Genomic DNA, 23,698 nt, shown 5'->3' with positions numbered 1-23,698 from the left:
TGTTTAATAGTAAGTAGTACAGATTCAGGCAGATAGCTAATAGGTGGGTGTAAACATTAAAAAATATGTTTTACCCATCTGTCTATCTGTCTGTCTGTCTGTCTCTCTCTCACACTGTGTGTGTGTGTGTGTGTGTGTGTGTGTGTGTGTGTTTGAACGAGAGAACAACCTGCAGAAGTAGGGTTTTTATTTCCAACGTATTAGTCTTGGAGATCAAACTCAGATCATCAGGCTTGGCCATTCACCATCCTGAAAATTTCCTTTTAATGTTGTGTTTTGCTGTTACCATGGTGACGTGTGAAGGCCACAGAAAGCCACCTGACTTCCCACTGGACAATTTTTCAGTTCTGGAGGTGTTTTGCTGCACGCTCCTCTTCCTGTCTGAGGAACTTCTGGAGGGTGTCACTGGATTAGGGGAGAGGGTGGCGATGAACGGATTCCTGCCATCGAGTCAGAGTCACACACCTGGTTTGCTAAATACATCTCAGCCCCTGTGTGTGAAATGTTGGTTGTAATTTTGACCACTTAGTGAAGAGAGGCAGTTAGAAATAGAACCAGCCTTCAATATGCTCAACTTATGTCTCTTATGTGTTGTGACTATTTTGAGGGGATACATGCTAACCATATGCTTGCCTTCCCTCAGTTTGCACAAGCTATTCTGCTGCCTCCCTTGGCCTTTTATAAGACTGGGGAGATTGCAAAACTCCCATCTTCTCTCTTAAAGTCATAGAGCACATCAGAAGAACGCTCAGATATAATGAAAGCAGAAATGCGTGCACAGAGAGCATTTGCCTTTAGCACCAGTGTGTTCTGGAGTGATCATTCACATCTGATCCAGCTATGGTCATATGTCAATCTGGAAATCAATTGGCTTAAACTAATTGTAGTCTTCAATTTTATATCTAGATACTATATCATTATTAGTTTCCCAAAATCAGCTCATGACTAGCATCTCAAGTGGAAATTATTGCTGTATTCTGACATTTTTGCTTTTAAATAATCTTTAAAGCCATGCATACATAATTTTTTCAAAGCACATTATAGGAAAAAACCCAATATGGCAATTGCCTATTGATAGGTAACACAGCCGGCTTTTTTTTTTTTTATTTATTGAGCTACTTTGCATTAATTTCAATTCAGAAGATTGAAACACTTTCAATTATTCACTTGCCTCATATTTTTATCGATCAGACATTACAGAGATAGTCCAAAGCACCTTTAAAATAATATTCAAATTGTCTAATAGGATGTCAGGAAAGCAGATTTAAAAGCGAAAAGCCCTGGGCTTCAATTAACGACTTATTTCTAGTTACGTATTTTGAAGGATATCAGCAATGGTAAATAGAGCCACGGCCCCGCCACTCTCAGGTAGCAGAAGGGAATACCAGCGATGCTGTTGGTGAACGACTTCACCGTGCTAATCACAGTGCCCCACGAATGCCAGCCATTTCAAAGCATATCTGATGAGAAACTTTAGCTTTTCTTTAATGATATGGGAATGCATCCTATTAGAGAAAGTGTGAACATTTTGTGGGTATATTCTTTGTGTGTCTGTGCATGTGCATGTGCATGTGCATGGCACGTATGCACGTGTGTGCTACAGTGAGCATGTGGAAATTGATCCTCATCTTTCTCCATATTTGACAAAGGGAACCTGGCTATTTGCCTTTCCGACTTTGAAGCTGGCTGCCCCAGGAGCATCTGGGCATCCTGTCTCTGTTTTCCATGTCACCATGGGAACACTTGGGTTCTAGATGCTCACACTGTCACACCTGGGTTTACACGGGCACTGGGAATTTGAACTCAGGACCTTATATTTCTGCAGCAAATACTTTATTTACCCATTGAGCTATACTCACCCAGGACCTTAATTTTAAAAGTGTAATCCTTAATAATCGACCATGGACCAAGTGTTATGCTGAATGTTGAAATGATTGCAGTGAGTAAAACCCAGTAGAAACTCACCCAAACAGTCTTCCCCGTCCATAGATTTTGTGTCCCAGGATCTAGCCATCCTTAGATGGAAAACATTTGACAGAAAAAAATTACATTTAGAGCATATAGAGTCTTTCCTTTACATCGACCGTAAACAATGTGCTGTAACAACTATTTCCATAGCACGCAAAATATATTTAGTATAAAAATAATACAAAATAATTTGAAGTACATGGGAGGGTGTGCGTAGGTTGTATGTAAATACGGAACTATTTTTAAGGCCTCAACTTCCACAGGCTCTGGTGGGTGGTGTGCCGAAGCTGGTCCTCTAAGAAAACTAAGGCATGACTAGAATCTGGAGGTGGGGGGCAGGAAGCAGTCAAACTCACTTTACTCGATAGATAATGTGATTTCAATCATGAAATGCCTTACAAGAAAGCGAAGAAAGGGAGGGGAAGGAAGTTCTTGCACTGACCCTTAGCACTTTAAAAATCTCAGTGACCTAAGAATCTATCCTCAGAGACTGGTGCTTTTCAAACAATACTCAGATAGGTTCAAGTAGCAGCAAATGGTGAGATACGTTCTACTTTAGCAGACAGGGTGCTGTCCCTTAGGAGGGAGAGAAGATTCCAGGAAAGGCATAGCAAGTTCAGTGCTCCAGGACGGAGGCGTGCTGGCAGAGGAAGCTGTGGTGGGAGTAGAGAAAGGTAGTTTGGCTAATGGACTGAGGAGGCAGGCTGTGGAGGTAGGAGGTACTCCACAGGGACTTGGAGATCCTTAGTAATGGTAAAGGTTTTGTTCAGAGGGTGATGGGGAGTCGGTTCTTAGGTTTTGAAAAAAAAAGGCATTGTCAGGACTTAGAGAACATAAATGAGTAGACAATGTAACTGCTGTATGCATTTGAAGAAATGCTATGCCTTAGATGTGTAATGCATATTGTTTTCTCGTTACCTCACATGGTACACTAAGGATTTAGTACATGTAAAATTAGTAAATAACAACACAATCTTATCATGTACTCTTTCTTAAAATTTTGAAGTTATTTCCATAGGAAGCAGCTTTCATTTTGGACAGGGAAACTCACCTCGCCCCCACTGGCTTGCCATGGAAGGCACTTGGCACCATGTACAGATACCTTCATAATCGGCTGAAGTAGGCCTTCAATGGGCAGAAGCAAAAGGCACAGATAGCCACTACGCACACAGACCAGCCTCCTATCCCATCATCTGTCTTGAGATCACAGTGCTGCTAGTGGTGGGAACCCTACCCTCGATGCTAGGGTGCCAGTGGATCTCCCTTACTGCTCACAAGAGCATCTTGGAAAGGTATAGGAACCATGAAGCACTGAGGTCTACTCCTAGAAATCTGATACAACAAGTTTGGGGTGACCCTAGACAAACAAATGTCTCAAAACAAGTTTTCGGGTGTTACAAGTCCACGTCATGAGAACAAGCACTGATCTTCATGGCAACATGTGTGAAGGCCCTGTTCCAGTTATCATTACCTGACTCATTCTTTACAGTTGAATCACTGCAGATGAAAAATGGCCCGGCTGTTTTCTGTTCTTTTGACTTTAGATCCTTTAGTGTAAGCAGTGGCAAAGAAATGGACAAACACAAATGACCTCGTGTGTTTTCTCCTTTGTGGTTATTTCTTGCCATCTTTTTTATTGAGACAGCATAATTATTTTGTTCGTTTATTTAGCCCATTTCATTTACTTGTATAAAAATTATTGTATAACCCTTTAAAATCTGCTAATAAAAAGCACCCAGGGGTAACAAGTAGAGCCTTCCCCTGTTTCCTAGTGAAACGCCGTCATGGTAGCTATGATTAATCAGTGGGCGTGGCTTCTGGAGAGTCTTCTAATGACCCATGATTTACCCACCATTATGTATGATAATAGATATTCATATATGATACTTGTCTAGTATACAGCCCCCATATACAAAGTTTTCTTTTTAAAAGGAATGAGATAATAAGATCCAAATTCTCTAGAATTTCCTTCCCTCCCTTTACTCTGTATCACAGACATCTTTCTAATTCAGAACCCATGAAAATACTGCATTCTCCTTTTTCTGTCATTTCATTTCCTAGCATGGAAACACCTTGAGTTACTTAAGCTTTCCTCTATGGGCCGCTCTCAGGTTGCTCCGTTGTTTTCTGTCACAGACAATGCTGCAGTGAACAACCTTTTCTGTGCAGATTTCTGAGATCTTATGTATCGAGAAGAGACATCCTTCATCACTCCTATGACACATACAGTTAGTTCCTGACTTCTTGTTTCTTAATTCTATTTACCGTGATGTTTCTGTAGTCACACGTGGTAGTATTCCTTTAGCAATTTCTACCACTGTTGTTACTATAAAATTCAGCCATATAAAGAGATGAGATACAGATCATCAGTCTTGTCTTAGTTTTTTAAAAATGATGTCACTTTTTTTTTGGCATGCTCCCTAATTTGTCTCAATGTAGTTTAGTTTGGAAATGTAATGACAATATAAATTTATCCTTTGGGAAAAGGATGCCAGCTAATTATTGAATAATCCACTCGCTACCAAATGATTTGTGACACTTTTATTTGTGTTTATTTTTCCTACTCACAGCCACACATACCTGCATGTAGAACTCTGCTGTGGTCTATGGGATCATGGTTTAAACCATTCCTTGGCTATTTAAACCACTGTCATGTTCTTAGGTGTGTCCCTGTTCTCACTTTTCTTCTCTTCATAACTGAAAGGAAGCTTCCAGATGAACTTTCAGATGATGAGGGAACCCAGCTCAGGGAAGATTGAATACTTTGATTAGAAAGAAAAAATTATCGTAAGTGCTCATTGAGCACCTCGTGTATACCAGAAACAAAAGGCACTGAGGAAAAGTGGTAGAACTGACGGTAAGACATGGGTCTCCACTATTCTGGAATATAGATAGATACGACCTATGCACATGACTAAGAGCCAGTCGTTTTGAGTTTGAAATACGAGATCTTTCTAACACTGAGGCCCGAGGAACACTTGAGGAAGGGTCCCAGGCAGTTGAAATGAGTTGCAACCAGCAAGTTGTCCTGGGCGACATGTTTTTAAATTTTCAGAATCTCCTAATTTGCATTCAAAGGCAAAGGAGAAGGGCAGGAAGTTGGAAGAAAAACAAAACTAGTACGAACAGTCTTCTCTCTTGAGTCAGAGATTTTTAGACTTTGGACGGCAGCCATCTGTCACCTCAGTGGAAATGCATCCCTGGTGCAATGACAGAGCATTTCAGCTCTGCTTTCCCTTACGTTCTTCCCTCAAACTTCAGGATGGTTTCAGTCATCTCTGTAAGTCTCTCAGGAGTAACAGAAGTTTGCCCTGCTGCCTAACCACTGATAATTCCAAGATCCCACTCGAGAGTTAGAGGAAACATCTAGAAAACGTATCGTACATTTGGAATATTTTCAGGAAGCAAATGTTTGTAAGAGTGCCACTCTACTCTACCTACGTGTCTTAGTTAGGGTTTCTATTGTGGTGTGGAAATATCATGACCCAAAAAGCAAGATGGGGAGAAAAAGGCTTATTCTGCTTACAATTCCGTACTGCTGTTCATCACTTAAGGAAGTCCAGATAGAAACTCAAACAGGACAGGATTCTGGAGGCCCAAGCTGATGAAGAGGCCATAAAGGGGTGTTGCTTACTGGCTTGCTCCTCCTGGATTGTTCAGCCTGCTTTCCTATAGAATCTAAGACCATCAGCAGATGGATAATACCCCCAGCTACCAATCACTAATTGAGAAAATGCCTTACAGCTGGATCTCATGGAGGTATTTCTTTGACTGAGGCTCCTTCCCCTGATGACTTTAGCTTGTGTCAATTTGACACAGAAAATAGTGCAGAGTTGAATCTGTGAGCCTGTTGAAATGCTAGTATGTGCTAGTCACATTTTACGTGGACTATCGAGTGCAGTACATGGAGCAGCCTTAATGAAGCCCACAGAATAACGCCCCTAATTTCAAAGACATCAGTGGAAAACACGGGTTTTAAATATTTACCCTGCAATGTTGAAAAGCCTAGGAGGAATGTCACCAGTATGTAGTAAGAATTTGTTAGTCTCTTATTTTTTTCCTTATTATATAAGCGAAGGGAGCTACTTCACTTTCCACCAAAGGCACCCACATGAGGTCTTAGCGGTCCTTGTTTGGCAGCGATATCTCCTTTCTTCAGAGGTCCTTTAAGTAGCTGATAATCAGTTGCAATTGGAGAATTATCATTCTCCATTCCATATTTTATTATTTTCTAATTTAAATAATTTTTAATCCTTTCTGTGGTGCCTGGACCTTAGTAGGAGCATGCAAGCTATTGGCTATCAGGATGTCAATAAAATAATACATTCCTAAAACTAAGAACTTAGGACCAAACTGGTGTTTGACTTGAAACACAGGACATGTAAGGATGCCATGATGGTGGGAAAGCAAACAGCAAAAGAGGGAGTGAGGTTTCCTTTGTATAAATAATTAGTGCTATGAAAATAGAAATGGCTGTTTAGAAACAGTCATGGGTTCTTATCAACATGGATAATGCAATCAAGTCGAAATAAAAGTCTAACCCCTTAGAATTTTACCTCTTTTAATATCTAATAGAGACTTCCCTGATAAATGCTAGAAATGTATAAGGAGCATCATCAAGTTATTAAACATTTCATACATAAAAGGTCCAAGTTCCCCATCCAAAGAAATATTTAGCAGGGTGTTAGAGAGTTCTGTACTAGATGACAGATTTAGTGAACTTTGAAGGATGGTTTGTGCTCCTGGATTTATGTCCAAAGAATAGACATTCTAGGAAAGTTGAAGTATTCCTTGAGTTGAGGAAGAGTAATATAGACTAAGATTTCTGCCCAGCATGCCTTGCGTTTCTTGCTCTTCTCTAGAATTTAGCAGAATCCATGGCCTCCATGGAGGCTGATACACTGGAAAAGCAGGGAAAAATACGTTTGATTTCAGCACATCCTGGTATTTGAATAGCAAAGGCAGTGTCCATGAGTAGCATAATTGGTGGGAAGAGAGATGAGCCAGACTATATTCTTCTACTAGTCTACAGGTGGATTTTTTCTGGACAGGAAAGGGAGAGCTGAGACATCATTGAGGCTGCTTGAAGTTTCAAAGAATCGGGGGCAAGACACAGTCACATTCCTTTCTTCCAGAAATACCCAGCTATTTAGCATGATTCTATGTCTGGTATATCAGCCATCGCTAAGTTGAAATTACTATGTAGTATATCTAGGTAAATGCGGCCCAAGGCAGTTTCACACTCTTCTGCATCACATAAAATCTGGAATTGGAAGTTTGGGATGATAGGTGAAAACTGCTGAAGTTGCAAAAGCTAGACACTTTCTCCCTGCTAGCCTGCCTTGTTGGAAGAAGGTAAATATCTTAGACACCAGGATGACCTATTTGGCTGTAGACCAAGATTTGTGTTTGGATCACAGTAATAGGTACTCAATAAATATTTGTTGAAATACTATATAAACAATATAAACAGATGCCCTCCCTCGGGCACCTGAATGTACACAGCCATCCAGAATAGAGACAAATCCAGAAAAATCTAGAAGGCAGTCATATTTCATTTGGAAGAATGGTGTGGGGAGTAAAAAATAGATTCAGTCATGGTACACTAGGTATGTTCTTAAACAACTAAATTTTACACCTACCATAGATACTGAGAAAACAAGAGCATGGAAACAGAAACAGAGAGAGTTATTTTTAAAAAGACTTAGGTATTCATATTTTATGTTATGCGTGAGTGCCTGCATGTATGTATGTGCACCTCATGCATGCCTGATGTTTGTGGAAGCCAGAAGAGGACTCTGGGTTCTTGTAACTGGAGTTAAAGGCAGTTGTGAGCCACCATGTGGGTGCTCGGAACTGAGCCTTTACAAGAGCAGCAAGTGCTCTTAACCACCAAACCATCTCTCTAGCCTCAAGGGCTGGAATATCTTCTGACTTTAATAAGAGGTTGAAATTATGCTGGATGGGACTTTATAGTCTGCAAGTCACCCAACTTCCCTCTGTGACTAATCCTCTTGCTGTATTCTTCCTTCCTCAGTGAATATATGACAAGTATACTTTCCACGTCAAATTCTCTATTAAATAATCCCTCTGGGGAACATAGCCTGGGATTGCTAGCTAGCTCCAGGAGTAGTACAAAAGGATAACAATAAAATTAAGAGTGGGTCTTGCTCATAATGCTATCTGTTTTGTAACATGAGCCAGGCAGTGGTGACAGGTACAGCACAGATGTGTTCATGGGCAAGATAACAGTCTGATTGCTAAAACTCTTACTGTGGAGAATAGCTTCTGTTTCACACGAGCGTTTGCAAATTATAACGATCTTGGTAGTGATTACTAAGTACTGGTGAAAGTCCATAAACCATTGTTTATAATGAAAGTAGTTGACAGTACTCAGCAATGAGAGTTGACTGAAAGAGAGTGTCTATTATGGATACAGACTAGTAGCAATAAACTGAAAAGACATGGATGTAATAGGAATAGAGTGAGGGGTTTAGTTACAAGAAGCCAGGTAGCTGTAATTGTAGCAACATGCAATGGGGCCTAAGAAGCAGGCAAGGTGACCTGACTTACAGAGAGTCATGGAGATAGAGTAAAAGGTTATGGCATCCTCAGGAGCAAGATGAATAGGAAGCTAATAAGGATACCCTTCTCTGTGTGAGCACAATACATTTAAGCACTGGATTTTAGTTGCCTCTTGGTATTTGGGCTTGAGTCCAGGGACCAGAAGCCAAGGCTAAGAGTTGTCTTCTATGTAGATTAATTGACTCAGATCAAGTAAATGGCTGAGGTAGGCTTGGTGTTGCATAGTGGGGACAGGAATCATATATGTGACTTTTACATGGAACTTCCTAACCTTAACCCCATCACCCTAACCCTATCCTAGCAGACACCTGCTCTTTAGGTATAGTTCTGACTGTCAATGGCTGAGGTAGACATCCTAGTCTGGTCAATAGGATTTTGGACTTGTCACGAATGAGGGAGTGAGTCACTACACTGGGACAATCACCATGCTCCAAGGAGGCAATGGATGAGGGATAACAGGACCCCAGGGTGCGTAGTGGAGGGGTGAGATGGTGGGGGAGCTCAAGCTAGGCTTCAGCTGCTTAGTCTGTGGTCCATCCTTCTAAAGCTTTGGTTTCCAAGGTTTCCTGAGTAAGAGAGGCCTCCTGTCATCCTGGGGGAGATGCTTATCAAATATACAGAAAGAATGGATAGGCAAAGAGCAAACAGTGAGCTGTGCATGGCCTGTGATGGGCTACTGTCTCTGTTCATACCTACGGTGAGAAGAAGGTTTGTCTCCTAGCAGTGAGTGGTTCTCAACCTTTTTACTGCTGCAACCCTTTAATATAGTTCCTCCTGTTGTCGTGACCCCCAACCATAAAATTATCTCACTGCTACTTTATACCTATAATGTTGCTACAATTACAAATTGTAATGTTAATATCTGACATGCAGGCTATCTGATATGTGCAAGGGTCATTGGACACCCAAAAGGGGTCATGATTCTGAAGTTGAGTACCTTTTGTTTTCAAGGGAAGCTCAGGTGCCTACACTTGGTCAACAGATCAGCCTTCTAGTGTTTCCCCAGCTGAGGAGAGGTGATCCAGCCCAAAGGTTCTTGGAAGTAGCCTTTGACCAGTGCATGGCAGCAGTGAGTATAGTAAGGCCAAGCTGTTTTGAATATAGGAAGGACTGTGGTAGACAGGAGTTCCAGAGCCTCTATAGGTTGTCTGGGCTTTGTTGACTCCATATCACAGTTTCAGTTTTATCTCTTTCCCGCTCTGTTCTATTCTCTTTCCATTGGCAGTAATAGATAGCTATCGCCATGTTAAATACCCCTTGTGATGGCTCTAGGGAATCAGAGATATTCCAATAGAAAGGAATCTTGTGAAAGAAAAGACACGAATGTTCATGAACCATCCACTCCCACGCTGTATTCGTGTTTTATCACGAGTAAAAAGGACACAAACATGGTATATCTATAAAGAAATGCAGCGTTCAGACGCTTTCAGGTCACTATAGGGAACACATGCTCAATCCAGCTTGTCTGCTAACATCGTCTACGGGCCATTCAAAAGCCTGTCAGTGTCTGGGGCTCATCCACAGCAGTTCCACTGCGATTGGTCTGTATTGAGCCTGATGTGTTTTCAAAGCTCTTAGTATGACTGTCATGTGCCTGGGGCTCGGGGGGTGGGGTGGGGTGGGGAGAGTCATTGCTGAGGGAAAAAGCGATAATATGATCTGGATGCAGAATCCACACCGCTCATTCTCCAAGTGCTAAGCATGTGAGAGAAACATTTTAGCAGCTCGCTGAGTCTCAGACTCCACTTCAAAAGTGAAGGTAATGGCAGATATGACACGATGAGAAATTTTGCAGGTTAAAATTTAAACCTTCACGGAATCCCTCTGAAACGGATAGACACGTTGCTCTCATCGAAAGTGCTTGCATTTGCTTCTGCGGACTGTTTTGTAGCAAGGAAAAGGAGACCGGGTCTCAAGAGGAGAGCTTTGACACAAGAATAAGATCTAGATACGGACCTCTGAACGTCTAAAAATTCTCCCAGAAAAGCTTATGTGTAGCCCCCTAACCCCCACCATTGGCTCATGAACCATTTTGGTTGAATGATATGTCTGAAAGTGACATGGCTAATGAAGGAAAAGTCAGACATAACTCTTACCATTCCTCCTGGTTTTTAAGTACTATTTTCATGCTGTTTTCATTTGTGTGCCTAGTTCTTATCTCAGTCTTGTCCATTAGTCGTCAAATATAATAGGGATAAAATGGATTTTGAATTTTAAAACATGTTGTAATTATAATGTTGCTGTGATTATTAAACATTAAAATAATGACTCTGGTCCCATTAGGGCTAAGTCATTTGATTTGTGTTCTTTCAGTAAGGGTGAAACTCCGCAGGTAACTTAAGCTACTTTTAAGATTTCATGAACCCAGCATAAGTTAAACAACGTGACATGAAGGCTGGGACAGAGTAAGCGAGCTCCGAGGGAAACGTGTCAGTGAATTCCGAATAGCATCGTGCCGTGTTGCCTACTGTTGCCCTGTCTTGACCATGCTGACTTAACGTGGTAGCATGACAGAGAAGAGAGTGGAGAGATGGAAAGAGAAGTAAAACTGTGGGGATCACCATCATGGGGTCACAATCAGTCATTCACAGTGTTCTTACGGCCTGGAAAGAATCTCATACTCAGTGGAAGATATGACCTGTACGTGTTCCTTGCTTGCCAAGAGACAAACAGAAGTCGAGTATTCACAGGAAGAGATATCTGTTCTTAGACTGGAGGCTACCGCAGGAGAGTGTACACTGCACTTGAGAAAGTGAGCTGCTGACTTCCCATTTCTAGACTTTAGGGTAAGCTCTCTTGACAGCTCCCTGATTCCTTTAACACAGCAAATCTTTAATCAGTCTAGATATGTTAAAATGTGATTTTTTTTTTACAGCGAATTGACCTGAGTGGAGTACTTGAGTTGAAATGTGTATTTTTTTTCCCCCTCAAAAGCTGACTTGTGGGGAAGAAAAAAAAATCAGATATTCTATGATATACTTTGCCTTAGTGACAAGATGTTTTGGAGGAAATCATCCAAGCTTGAAATAAAATCTTTATTGAAAGTAATTCTACATTCATGCCAGTCAGATACATTGTCGGATTAGAGTAGATATCCCAGGGGAAAACTACAGTATATGCACCAGGCAGAGTTGATTATTTGGATCTCCTGTCATTTCTGAACTTTTCTGACAATGGCTGAGGCACTCACAACCGCTTCACTCTGTTTTCATCTTTATTTTGAGAGAAAGTTAATACACTTTACCTTAACTATGCCAAATGTACTGGAAAATAACCCAGCAATAAGATATACCCCACCTACTGAATAGTATGTGCTGTGTGGGGAGGGAGCATTTAGCTGTGCATTTTAAGGAAACAAACACAGACAGAAAATGACTGAAAGATGTTGTGATTATTTTTCTGCTTGAACTTTAAGATTTCCTTGGCAAAGCCTCCTGTAGGCTGCTTTACAGCCACCATGTGCACAGAACCAGGGGCCACAAATGGCTTTCACTGGGAGCTGCCTCCAAATGGCAGAACAGCCTTTATTTTTCCTATTAGAATAAGTCAGATATAAATATTATTTGGTGTCCAAGAAACGGCACAGGTGTGCCAGGTAACATTTATTTCCACTTAGAAACGAGCAACAGCTTATATGTCTCTTTTGAAAAGGTTACAGAATTGCACATTTTTATTGGATATAATTGATACTGAAAGACAGAAAATACACATAATTTTAAAAATATAATTATGTTCTGTTTTGTTTCAAAGCCTAATACCCTGTTGTGGTTGCAGAAGGCAGGAAAACATACCTCCAATAGGTACTTGAGAAGAATCATGTCGATTTGGAAATCCATGTCTTAATTTAATAGCTCTGTTCACCAGTGTATATAAAACTGACATCTCTCATGTCACCAGTGAACAGAAAAAAATGGGGGGGGGAGTGAATTGGATTTCAAATTGGGTTTCAAGTTGAAGGACAGAAAAGATAAGTTTACATTGTGTGGCGGGAAGTCACTGCATAGCCCATCGGGTCAAATCTCGCCACAGAGCAAATAACATGATCTGAGATCATAGTTCCCACCTTTGAAATGTATTGACTATGGACGTTAACTTTACAATCAAAAGCTTTGCTTTTAAGTTAACAGAGATCACAGACATCCTCCAATAGGCGAGTAGATCAAAAATTATAATATATTCATGCAATAGAATACGAGTCAGTGGCAAGAAGAAATGAGTTCTGAAAGTTCCTAAACCCTTGGGGAGTTTGTGATGCAGCTGCCAAGTAAAAGAGACAACGACCCCAGTACCAGATTGTATTAGTTTGTTCTCTATTGCTAAGATAAACACCAGGGCTACAAAGCAGCTCGAGGAGGAAAGGGTTTATTTGGTTTACATAACCCAGGTCACGATTCATCACTAAGGAAAGGTAGGGCAAGAACTCAAGACAGGAACTGTAGCAAAGAACATGGAGGACTGATCGTACCCCATGATTGCTCAGCCCACTTTCCTAGATGCCCCAGGAGCACCTGCTCGGAGGTGGCACCATACCCATTGACCTGAGCCCTTCCACATCAATTATAAGTCAAGAAAGTCATCTTGCCCCCAGGCCAATCTGATGCAGGCACTTTCTCAATTGAGGTTCCCTTTTTGCATGTGACTCTAGTCTTGTGAGTCCAAGAAAAAGCAGACCAGAATGCTGATGTTCTGTAAAATCCAAAATTATGGAGGAAGAAAAGATCAGTAATCATGTAGAACTTCAGTTAAAGGAGAGAGGAGCTGAGAAATCGGAATGTTTTTAGGACAGTAAAGGTGTTTGGCATGATACCGTGGTGGTGCATTTGTGCCATTATCCATTTGCTAAACTCCATAGACACAGTGCATTCTAAAGTGAACTGCAGACTTTAATTGACAGTAGTTCAATATCCGGATCATCAGCTATAATATGTTGCCCATAACAGGAACAGGAGAAACTATGCCAGTGTGTGGCCCAAAAGGAACGCAAGTGTATGGGGACACTCTGTACTAAATGCTCGATTTCTTTGCAAAACTAAATCTGTTCAGAAAAATAAAATGTTATCTTTTAGAAGGAATAAAAAGAACCCAGTGCTCTTGAAACCAGATTACATCCATTTGGGCCAGAGGTTGCTTGCCCAGTCACCTAACTTTATGTCACATACACTTGAGCCTCGCTGCTCTGTCTGTGGCCACACCCACACTCGGCTCCATGCCCCAAACCATATTTAAGCATGCCTCTATGAGGAAGTATTTAGAAATCGTATTCTGAACATTTTGTTATTTGCTTTCTTGGCATTTAAACATTCAGATTGTATTACATTGTTGTTGACATGTTTTATTTTTATCTCTATTCCATGCACATATGTTTTATCTTTCTCAATGAGCTCGTTTATGTGGTGTTTTACCTCCAGCTTCCCTCCTAGATCCGGGTGCAGGAAAAAGTCGGGGCACTCCATACCTTAATGTTGTTCGAGCATTTGCTTTCTGTGCTCTGGTGGAGGTTTTTCTCCAGCTCCCTGCTGCCTTGGCTCTAGCAGAAAGGAACTGGACTGAACCAAATACTTTTCTATATGCAGAAGAACAAAGCCAACCACAGATACCCTTTTTTATATTTCTCTCGAGTCTAGATTAGAAAGCCACGCTCAGTGAGGCGAGCTGCCGGGTTCTTGTCACGCCGTTTGTTTTGCCTGCCTCTTATTTTGTCTATTTTTCGATCTTTCTGAGAACACATTACTGTGCATAACTGGAGAATATACTTTGGGTGGACAACAATACAATGTAATAGTTAGGAAATTTTTTTTTGAGGGAAAAGGGAACTTGTTAAGTGTAAAATATCATCCTCAGATATCTTATTCTTAAAACTTTTATGAGTTGGTGTAAAATTACTTTAAGGTTAAGGTGTCATTTATAGAACGTAAGTTTGTTTCCAAATGACTTGGTTCCTTACTGAAAGTGTTAAAATAATATAAAAAGAGAACTGTCTAGGTTCAAAAGGTGAGTGGCTATTTATCAAATGAGAACACACCAAAGAGAATCTCAAATGATCCATTTCAGACCTATGGGTTTGAACAGCGACTCCAGACAGCGGCTAACCCAGAACACGGGGAAACACAGGGAGGCAATGAGGCTTAGCCTCGTCACTGTGGGCTGCTGAAGTGGGAGACCTGCTCCGCAAGAACACAGAAAGCTTGGGGCTTTTTCTCACCTGTCTCCATGTTTGATTACCAGAATGGCCATGGGCATTCATTTAACCTTCCTCAGCCTCAGCTTCCTGCCTCATTTGCAGTACAAGTCAGTTGGCCTAGGAGACTTCTTATTTCTTTGTGCTAGAAATTTGGTTTTCAACAAATCAAAACTGTTTTTTTTTTCCCCTTCGAACTTGAACTAGTTTGTATGGAAGCCAGACAAACTTAGAAACACACCGGAGACATAAGCATCTATTGCAAAAGAAGTTAAACTCACAATAGTTTCTTGCATATATGTGTACAATCTAAATGTCTGTTTATGCATAGCTCACTATATGGGAGTAATATATGTATTCATTTTTTTTTTGGTTCTTTTTTTCGGAGCTGGGGACCGAACCCAGGGCCTTGCGCTTCCTAGGTAAGCGCTCTACCACTGAGCTAAATCCCCAGCCCCTCATTTTTTAAAATAAAGAATGAGGGCTGGAGAGATGGCTCGGTGGTTAAGAGCACTGACTGCTCTTCCAGAGGTCCTGAGTTCAAATCCTAGCAATCACATGGTGGCTCACAATCATCTGTAATGAGATCTGGTGCCCTCTTCTGGTGTGTCTGAAGATAGCTACAGTGTACTCATTTACAATAAATAAATAATTAAATAAATAAATAAATAAATAAATAAATAAATCTTTAAAAAAATGAAATAGTAAGCCAGAGACTAGGAATTAAAAGAGAATAACAGACAGGAACCTCCTGTTGTCTTGGAAACAGATTGTTCTTTAGAGAGCCTAGCTAGGAATGGTGGCTTTGCATGGACTGGTCTGCTCTAGCAGGGGTTGGCTCCTGGGTATGCATCATCTGCCTCAGGGTGACTACTTGAGGACTCTGAGGTTGAAACCACTGAGTGGAAAGGGGAAGTGATCAACCAACAATGCCTATATAGGTTTAAAAATGAAAAAAAAAATGGTGGTCTATGTATTAGAGTCATGCCATTCACTACAAAAGCAATTTTGAAATGAAACAGAACATCTACAGAAGCAATGAGTGGTGTTGGATCTCACAGGTGGTCAGGAATCTGGGAGCTTGAGAGGCAAGCTTCTGAGGCTGCTGGGGTGGATGGGTATTGACTCATGTCAAGCTAAAGTTATTGTTCACCTTCCTCGAAGAAGGAAAAAAGTATTGACAGATGGATAGAAGCACCAAAGTGGGCAAATATTTAGGCATTCCTAAAACATATAGGAGCAGTTTATGTTCATAAATATTTGAAGTAGAATTTTAGAATATTTACATACATGGCGTATCTCATGGATCTTTGCAGATTAGCGCCTGCTTCTTCTGCTTCTTCTTCTTCTTTTTTTTTTTTTTACAAAACAACCGTGCAATCTTTGAAATGTGTAATTTTAAAGCCCAGTTTCCAGGAGGTAAAAATTTCCTCCCAATATTTTTTTTCACTTTTTATTAATAAAGCCTCTTCCTGGTCACACATGCGTACAGAGGAGCGCACTGTTGAAAGGTCAAATGGTCTCTCCATGGTTAAAATGATGTCCTGGGGCTTAGTGGATAAAGTATTTGCCTCGCAAGCGTGAGACCAGAGTTTACCTCTCCAGAACCACGTAAAGCTGGTGTGGTACTGTGTAGCTGTAAAGCCAGGGAACCTAAGGAAGATGAGAGATGGAGACCAGAGAACAGGCTCTGGCCAGCTAACCTGGCAGATGCAGTGGTGTGTAACAGTTTCAGCCTCAAAACAGGACATAATGGACTGACTTCTAAAGTTCTCCTCTTACTTCTTCATGTGTGCTATCATGTGCACACACACACACATACACATATACATACATACACACACATGCACACACGCATGCACACATATAGTCTCGAACCTCTAATATCAGCTACTTAGTGATGATTTTTACTATTGTTGCATTACAGATAGAGGAGAGGCGTATAAAGCTGGCGAGGAGGAGAGAGTCAGTGGAATCTCTCTTTTGTGCTTATACTTTGGTATCTTGTGTGGTGTCTCACAACAGAGCCCGATGTGGGAGGATTAGTAATATCGCAACACTCCTGATTTATAGCAGCTCAATGAGGTTAAACAGCTTGATTCATTTCAGTTGGATAAGAAAAAAATCCGTGTTGAATCTGAATCCTTGCTAGGCAGTGAACACAAACTCGTGCTCATTATTACTTATGGGCCTTTTCTTTATGGATGAAGGGTTTCTCAGCCAAGTAGCACTAGTCACCCAGCTGATGACCATAAGGAAAGGCAAACACTGTCAGTAGAATAACATCCTCAGCCAAGTGTTTATGTTGGATACGTATACAATACAGAACTGTTCCTAACTAATGAGACAGAGTGGCCTCCCTAAGTCTCTCTGCCTTTGTATTATTTCTTGCCACCCATGTGTTGAGCGAAAATTTCTCAGGACTCAAGCCCCATACTACTGGCAAGTTCTGCTTCATTGCAAGCTGGATTTATTCTTTCTGTGTCCAAGTGAACATCATACATCAAGTATCTGTGAGGTAGCTCTGAGTACAATTGTGACACAATGGTTAATGTATCGCTCCCAGGGATGATTAACTCACATAGAGAATAATTTAAACAATGAAACGATCAGGATTGGTCAATATTTTAAAACATTACTCATGGTTTTTTTGGAGGGGAGTCATAGCTCCCAAATCTGTGGGTTCATTGCATTGTCAAAAAGCATTTTTTCTTTCTTAAATCATCTCCCACTACAAACAATGAAACACCTAATCTTTTCTACTGAGGACCTGACTTTCATCTCTACGCTCCAGCTTGAGGATTGGTTTAGCTTCCCTTTAACCTACAATCTGGAACTTTCTTCTCTGGTGGATGAAAGAATGCATTATAGACCTTTCAAACATGTTCTCGATGAGTTCAATACCAAGCTGAGATATTTGTTCAGACACTGGGACAGAGGATCAGCTCACCTGGGTCTAGAAGGCAAATTACAGTTACCTGTGCTCAAAGCCTACATGCAGTCTCCTCTTGCTAGTCTTTCTCTCTTCCTCTCTTAGTTTCAAAACCAGATACCTCTTGTCTCTATACCCTGCGGTATAGAGACAGCCTGTCCCTCTCCTTTTCCAAGTCTCAGCTCACTTAACCCCTGCCTGGGTCAGAGCCCCAGGCCCCTTGCTTTCCTGGCAGGAGAATAAAGACAGCTGGCAGTGAGCAGAGTCTGTGGAGGAGAATATGAGCACAGCCGTGGTTCTGGCTCTGCTGCCTGAGAACTCCCTCTGTCAGGGACCGGCATGGGCTTCCCACACTTGCTACACCGACAGATGTTTTCAATTATTATCCCTGACAAGCCTTCAGGCCAGGTTCCCTTCTGATTGGCTGTCTCTGGACTCCAAGGAGAATAAAGGAAACTGAGGCTAGGACACCGAACCCCTCAGTCATCACTTTAATCATGTTTCTCTGCGGCAACTGGTTGAGTTGGACAGTTCTCCCAGCACTGGAACCTTTTTGTAAACAGAGACTCGATTTCCTTTGAAACCTTTCTTTCATTCTGGTTTTAAGCTTTCTGCCAATAGTTCTTCTGTCATTACACGAGAGCGAGACATTTGTCATTTCTTAACCAATCCTTCCCTTTTGTTGTCCTTCCAGAATGTTGAATACATACCAGAATACAGTGGGAGTTGTAACTTAGAGGACTGGAACTTGAGAGTATTGGACTTCTAGACATGTCTGTACATAATCCTCTACAAAAACAACCTACGTGTGATCTGGGAAGGAGCCCGCTGGCCAATGATTCCACTCACTATAACAGGACAAGATTCCCTCCCTGAAGTCAGCAACCACTTTCCAGATCAGACTTGCATGACTAGTTTTGCCACATGAGACACTGCTCTAACACTGCTAGTAGGCTGTGCTGTCTTTTTTCACAGTAGACATACACAAGTACAGTAATGGTTGTACTTGCCCTAATTCCCTCGTGTGTTATTGACTTTGATGTGGCTATGACCAAAGTACGTGACCGAACAACTTAATGAAAGAGAGGTTAATTTCGAGTCAAGATTTCAGAGGGTTCAGTCTATGGTTGCTTGGCTCCATGGACTGTGGGAGAACATCACAGTGGTGGTGGGAGTCTACGAATGAAGAGGTAAACAGGAGGTGGTGGTGGGGAGGACACACCAGGGACAGGCTAAGTATAACATTTAGGAACACCTCTCCCCAATGAGGTTGAGCCCCAGAGCCCAAAGTTTCCTCTTGAGATTACTTCTTGAAATTGAGAGGGGATCCAAGCATTGGACACACACAGGGGCCATTCTGTAGTCAAGCCATAACATCTTGATTGCCTTCTCTTCTTTATTTTGCCTTCCTTCTTTTCTTAAGGGGTATCTGGTGATCAATTCATCTTCCTCTGAAAATGCAGTGACAACATTAACAATAGGGAGGACCTGAGACGTGGCTGTCAGAGACCTCCGGTAGGTCCTTCCTCCATACTTTCTTATTTATTGAGCTTTGCTAAGTTTGGTATCATTCGCTCCACTCCTCCTGCCTCTCTGAAAAAAAAATCCTCAGTTCATTTTTACTTCCCATTGTTTTAAATGTCATACATGGGATTAGAAAGAAATGTTTTCAAGATGCTTCCGTGTTTCTACACATCATGTTCTTTGATGTCCTGAAATTTGTTTTGTGTGTGGTCCTCGCTCATGTACCCAGACTGCCTTGTTTCAGCTGCCATTTTAAGAGCAATAGTAGGAAACATGCAAGGCTCGGTCTTTAGTGAGACAGAATACAATCTATAGCATCAGTTACTTAAGACCTGCGTCTCCATTATGTTCCTAAAAAAAAAAAAGTGTCCTTGACTTTCGTTCTTAATTCTTTTTTCTTTAAAGCCTACTGATAGAATGTTATAGGATGTTAATTCATTCTTTTCAAAAAAGGCACATGAGGGTTAAAACATATGTTTCCTTCTTCACTCCGAAAAAAAAAATCATTCCAATCTTTTTGGGGGATCACATATAGCTCTTAAGCAGCTGAAGCTAAAAAACATCAGAGTTGGCCTGACTTCAGTTATCACCGAGTCGCGGAGATCAAGCCAAATTTTTGAAGTGAATGGTTGAACATTTTAAAAATAAAAGACATTAAAAATCCTTCTCCTGAGCATGCTCAGTAGGAGACTTTAAAATATTTTCTTTAGGTCAGTTTTATTTTACTTGCTTCTTGGTAAAATTTTTAACAAAACCTATCTAATAGTCCTTATTGATGATGTCTGCCAATGCCCCAGCCAGGGCCCAAGTATTCAGTCCGAGACGTTTTCACTGTGTATATTCAGGGGCCACTCCTGGTCAAGGGGAGTGATTTGCTCTGGTCCTTTTATAATTATTGTCATTGCTTGGTTTAGTGATTTGGAATGGGACAAACTTGGAGAAGAGGACGAGTGAGAAGATGCTGAAACAGCATCTCAGGAATGTGGTAGGTCGATCACAGTTGCTAAATCCTTGCCCTGTCTTTTTCCTTTTATCAAATTACTTATAACCGTAATGTTTTGAAAAATGAGGAGGATTATTTCAGTATTGGAGAGGCGACAAGCAGTTGAAGTCAGTGTTCAAATACAAAAATACAGCTCTCAAACCGAAAGCAGCCCTTATCATTTCCTGAACAGTTTCCTTTTACAGCACTAAATAGCTTTGCATTACTGACAATCTGGGGCCCCATTTATCTTGTAACAAGACAGGAACTGCCCCGTGTTACTTGGGACTAGATCAATTGACAGGCCTGGCAGATAGTTGACATTATGCTTGTTATCACCACAACACTGTTTCAAGATGTAAATTTCTGAAATGGTATCAACGGCCTGGTGGGAAATTGCTTCTTACTGTACAGTTCCTTCACTGGTCTGTCCGCTGCAATTTCAGGACCCCAGTGCCTAATGACATCCTCCAGTCGAATATTTCAATTGAGGACTATTGTACATGTATAATAGCTCAAGGGAGTTGCTTCTCGGTAAGATTCCAGCTTAACCTGTCACAGGATGTCAGGAGGCAGATTTTGACGTATCTGTGCTTACTAATATGCAGTCAAATATGCAGGTACTCAGGTGGGGCCTCACATACAGGCACAGCTCAGTAGACTATCTGTAGATTGGTCTAGGTGTATTAGTCTGATGGAAAATTATGTTCAAGCTATAGAGTCAAGAGTAACAAGGAAAACGTTGTTTTACTAGCTGACGGTAAGATTTCATTTAGGCGAGAGAATTATCTATTTTTCCTTTTTGCTTAGCAAAACACTTGGTGGACATTTTGGTTGGGAAGACGCAGTCAGAGAAATGAGAACCAAATTTTCTACCTAAAACAGAAAAGAGGACTTCTGTGGCTGTGTGCTCAGAGATTATAATCTGAGAGCAGAGTCTGGGCTGAGTGTCATGGTAACATCAGAGGCCAAGTGAAAACACTCTCGCAATTCTGAGAGGAGGAGGGAGAAGGAAAGGGGACCCGCAACACCAGGGATGCTCACTCCAAAGTGGAAGGTATCTGCTGGCCTGGATGCTGGGTCGGCTTCCTGTTCATGTTGATGTATTGGTAAAGTTCTGGCAGTGCTTTGGTCAGGAGTGAAATGCTGGAAAACAAGGTAGAGGAATTGTCGGGGACGCTCCTGTAGGAAGGCATGGGTACTTGACAGCTAAGAAGCTCCAGAAATGGTCAAGAAACCCCTGACCATCACCTCAGAGATGCTGAATGCCTGATTTTATAAGAGTAGAAGAATGAATATATTTTACTTTATTTTTAAGGGAACGACGATAACGTAGATTGAAAGAAGATAGTTCCCAGGATTCTTGGTGCTGTATCTTCTCTGCCTCAGGTGCTCGGGGATCCTGTCAGGCCATTGATCCCAAGATGCAGCAAACGTGGGCTGTCTGTAGTCAGTTCACACGTGTGGAGCTTCTGCTGTGATTCTGCCTTTCCTCTCCTCTCCCCGTCAGGATTTAGTCCTGGGTCCCAGTTGGGTTGCTCCAGAGTTTGAGTCTCACGTGAAAGCTTTGGTAGCTCCTTTTCCTAAGTGATAGTCTTTTTCTGCCCTCTCAAGCATATTGAAGCTGCTCTTGTTGCCCACCCCCAAACCTGGAGCCTTCCAAGACATGGATGCTTACAGATGGAGTTGCTTACCTTCACATGGGCCAATCTCTTTGTAAAATCTTTTCTTTCTGTGTTCACAGGGAGAAATCCTAGCTCTTTTTTTTTTCTTTTTTTCGGAGCTGGGGACCGAACCCAGGGCCTTGCGTTTGCTAGGCAAGCGCTCTAACCACTGAGCTAAATCCCCAACCCCGAAATCCTAGCTCCTTAATACAGCGTGTCTTCTTCTACACCTGACAGCACACTTTCTTGTCACATTTATTTAATATTCTCCATGATTATTAGAAAAAACATTCCTTTTATTCCCAGTGGGTAGACTTGGCCGCATACTGCCATGGATCTTATTTTGGTGGGGTGAATGGATTTGAATTAAAAAATGGGCCTAACAAGCCTCCTTTTTACTGGTTATTTTATTTATTTACATTTCAAATGTTATCCCCCTTCCCAGTTTACCCTCCACAAGCTCCCTCTCCCTCCCTCCCTTCCTCCTGCCTCTATGAGGGTGTTTCCCCCACCTGCTCACCTACTCCTGCCTCAGCAGCCTAAGTGTTCCCCTATCCTGGGTCATTAAACCTCCACAGGACCAAGTGGCTCCCCTCCCACTGATGCCACATAAGGCCACCCTCTGCTACATATCCAGCTGGAGCCATGGGGTCCCCCTGTGTGCTCTTTGGTTGGTGGTTTAGCGTTTTCAACAAATGGTGCTCATTCAACTGGAGGTCAGCAGGTAGAAGAATGCAAATTGACCCATTCTTATCTCCTTGTACAAAGCTCAAGTCCAAGTGGATCAAGGACCTCCACATCAAACCAGATATATGAATCCAATAGAAGAGAAAGTGGCAAAGAACCTCGAACATATTGGCAGAGGGGAAAATTTCCTGAACATAATACAAATGGCTTATGCTCAAGATCAAGAATTGACAAATGGGACCTCACAAAATTGAAAAGCTTCTGCAAGGCAAAGGACACTGTCATTAGGACAAAACAGCAATCTGCAGATTGGGAAAAGATCTTTACCAACCCTACATCTAATAGAGGGCTAATATCTCAAAAAGTTAGGCTCCAGAGAACAAATAACCCTATTAAAAATGGGGTACAGAGCTAAACAAAGAATTCTCAACTGAAGAATCTTGAATGTCTGATAAGCACTTAAAGAAATGTTCAATATCCTTAGTCACCAGGGAAATGCAAATCAAAACAACCCTGAGATTCCACCTCACACCAGTCACAATAGCTAAGATCAAAAACTCAGCAGATGCTGGTGAGGATGTGGAGAAAGGGGAGCACTCCTCCATTGCTGGTGGGATTCCAGGCTGGCACAACCACTCTGAAAATCAGTTTGGTGGTTCCTCAGAAAATTGGAAATAGTTCTATCTGAGGACACAACTATACTACCTCTGGGCATATACCCAAAAGATGCTCCAACATATAACAAGGACACATGCTCTACTATGTCCATAACCTCCTTACTTATAATAGCCAGAAGTTGGAAGGAACCCAGATGTTCCTCAACAGAGGAATGGATACAGAAAATGTGATACATTTACACAATGGAGTACTGCTCAGCTATTAAAAACAATGATTTCATGAAATTCATAGGCAAATGGATGGAATTAGAAAATGTCATCCTGAGTGAGGTAACCCAAACACAAAAAAACACACATGGTATGCACTCACTGATAAGTAGATAATGGCCCAAAAGAAGCTTGGAATACCCATGATACAACTCACAGACCATATGAAACTCAAGAAGAAATAAGATCACACAAAGTGTGGTGCTACAGTACTACTCAGTAGGGGAAGAGAATCATCTTTGGGAAGTAGAGGGAGAGAGGAATCTGAGAGGGAGAGAGGAGGGGGGGAAAGGG

At 41.5% G+C, this 23,698-nt stretch overlaps 1 protein-coding gene across 4 annotated transcripts in view; it reads right to left on the bottom strand.

Annotated features, from left to right (window-relative positions):
• Positions 1–23,698, bottom strand: part of Arhgap15 (Rho GTPase activating protein 15) — a 619,269-nt gene that overhangs the window by 5,570 nt on the left and 590,001 nt on the right. The window contains exon 14 of one of the 4 annotated variants that reach the window (XM_017591542.3): positions 1,966–2,015. The exons of 2 other annotated variants lie outside the window; for them this stretch is intronic. In XM_017591542.3, the coding sequence (XP_017447031.1) occupies positions 1,966–2,015 (50 nt within the window). Of the gene's footprint in view, positions 1–1,110; positions 2,016–23,698 lie in introns of those variants that run through there. One more of the 4 variants, XM_017591541.3, reaches the window with a different exon arrangement.

This window comes from Rattus norvegicus, chromosome 3 (genome assembly GCF_036323735.1).
Source record: "Rattus norvegicus strain BN/NHsdMcwi chromosome 3, GRCr8, whole genome shotgun sequence".
Lineage (NCBI taxonomy): Eukaryota > Metazoa > Chordata > Mammalia > Rodentia > Muridae > Rattus > Rattus norvegicus.
This window is presented reverse-complemented; position numbering and strand designations above follow the sequence as displayed.